Below are 334 nucleotides of genomic sequence, written 5' to 3'. Positions count from 1 at the left end.
GGAGGGGACGCAGTGGATGAACGTGAAATCCTCGGCTGCTTTCCGATCGGAGCGCAGCTTTCACCGGTCAGCGTCACCCGCTGGCACCATGGAACTTTTTGGGAGTTTCGTCCGGCCCCGTGGCGAGACCTTGGGGTTCCCAGGTAAGTTTGGGGGGCAGAGAGGGGTCGTCACCCCATTTTTAGGGCTGGGAGATGTAGCAAAGCTACGTGGCGACACCTTTTCCCCCCACACACCAGTACATCCCTGTCCTGGGGGATTTGGGCAGAGGCAGAGCTGTGGGAGACATGTTTCGGGGGGACCCTCACCAAACGGCGGGCGGGGCCCGCCCCCA

The 334-nt window shown here is 62.3% G+C and overlaps 1 protein-coding gene across 1 annotated transcript in view; it reads left to right on the top strand.

The window, feature by feature from the left end:
* The first annotated feature begins 16 nt into the window (after positions 1-16).
* HSPB7 (heat shock 27kDa protein family, member 7 (cardiovascular)) overlaps positions 17-334 on the top strand; it is a 1,071-nt gene continuing 753 nt past the window's right edge. Inside the window, exon 1 of the mRNA XM_010294812.1 lies at positions 17-147. Within this exon, the coding sequence (XP_010293114.1) occupies positions 17-147 (131 nt within the window). The remainder of the gene's footprint in view (positions 148-334) is intronic.

This window comes from Phaethon lepturus, unplaced genomic scaffold (assembly GCF_000687285.1).
Source record: "Phaethon lepturus isolate BGI_N335 unplaced genomic scaffold, ASM68728v1 scaffold51140, whole genome shotgun sequence".
Lineage (NCBI taxonomy): Eukaryota > Metazoa > Chordata > Aves > Phaethontiformes > Phaethontidae > Phaethon > Phaethon lepturus.
This window is presented reverse-complemented; position numbering and strand designations above follow the sequence as displayed.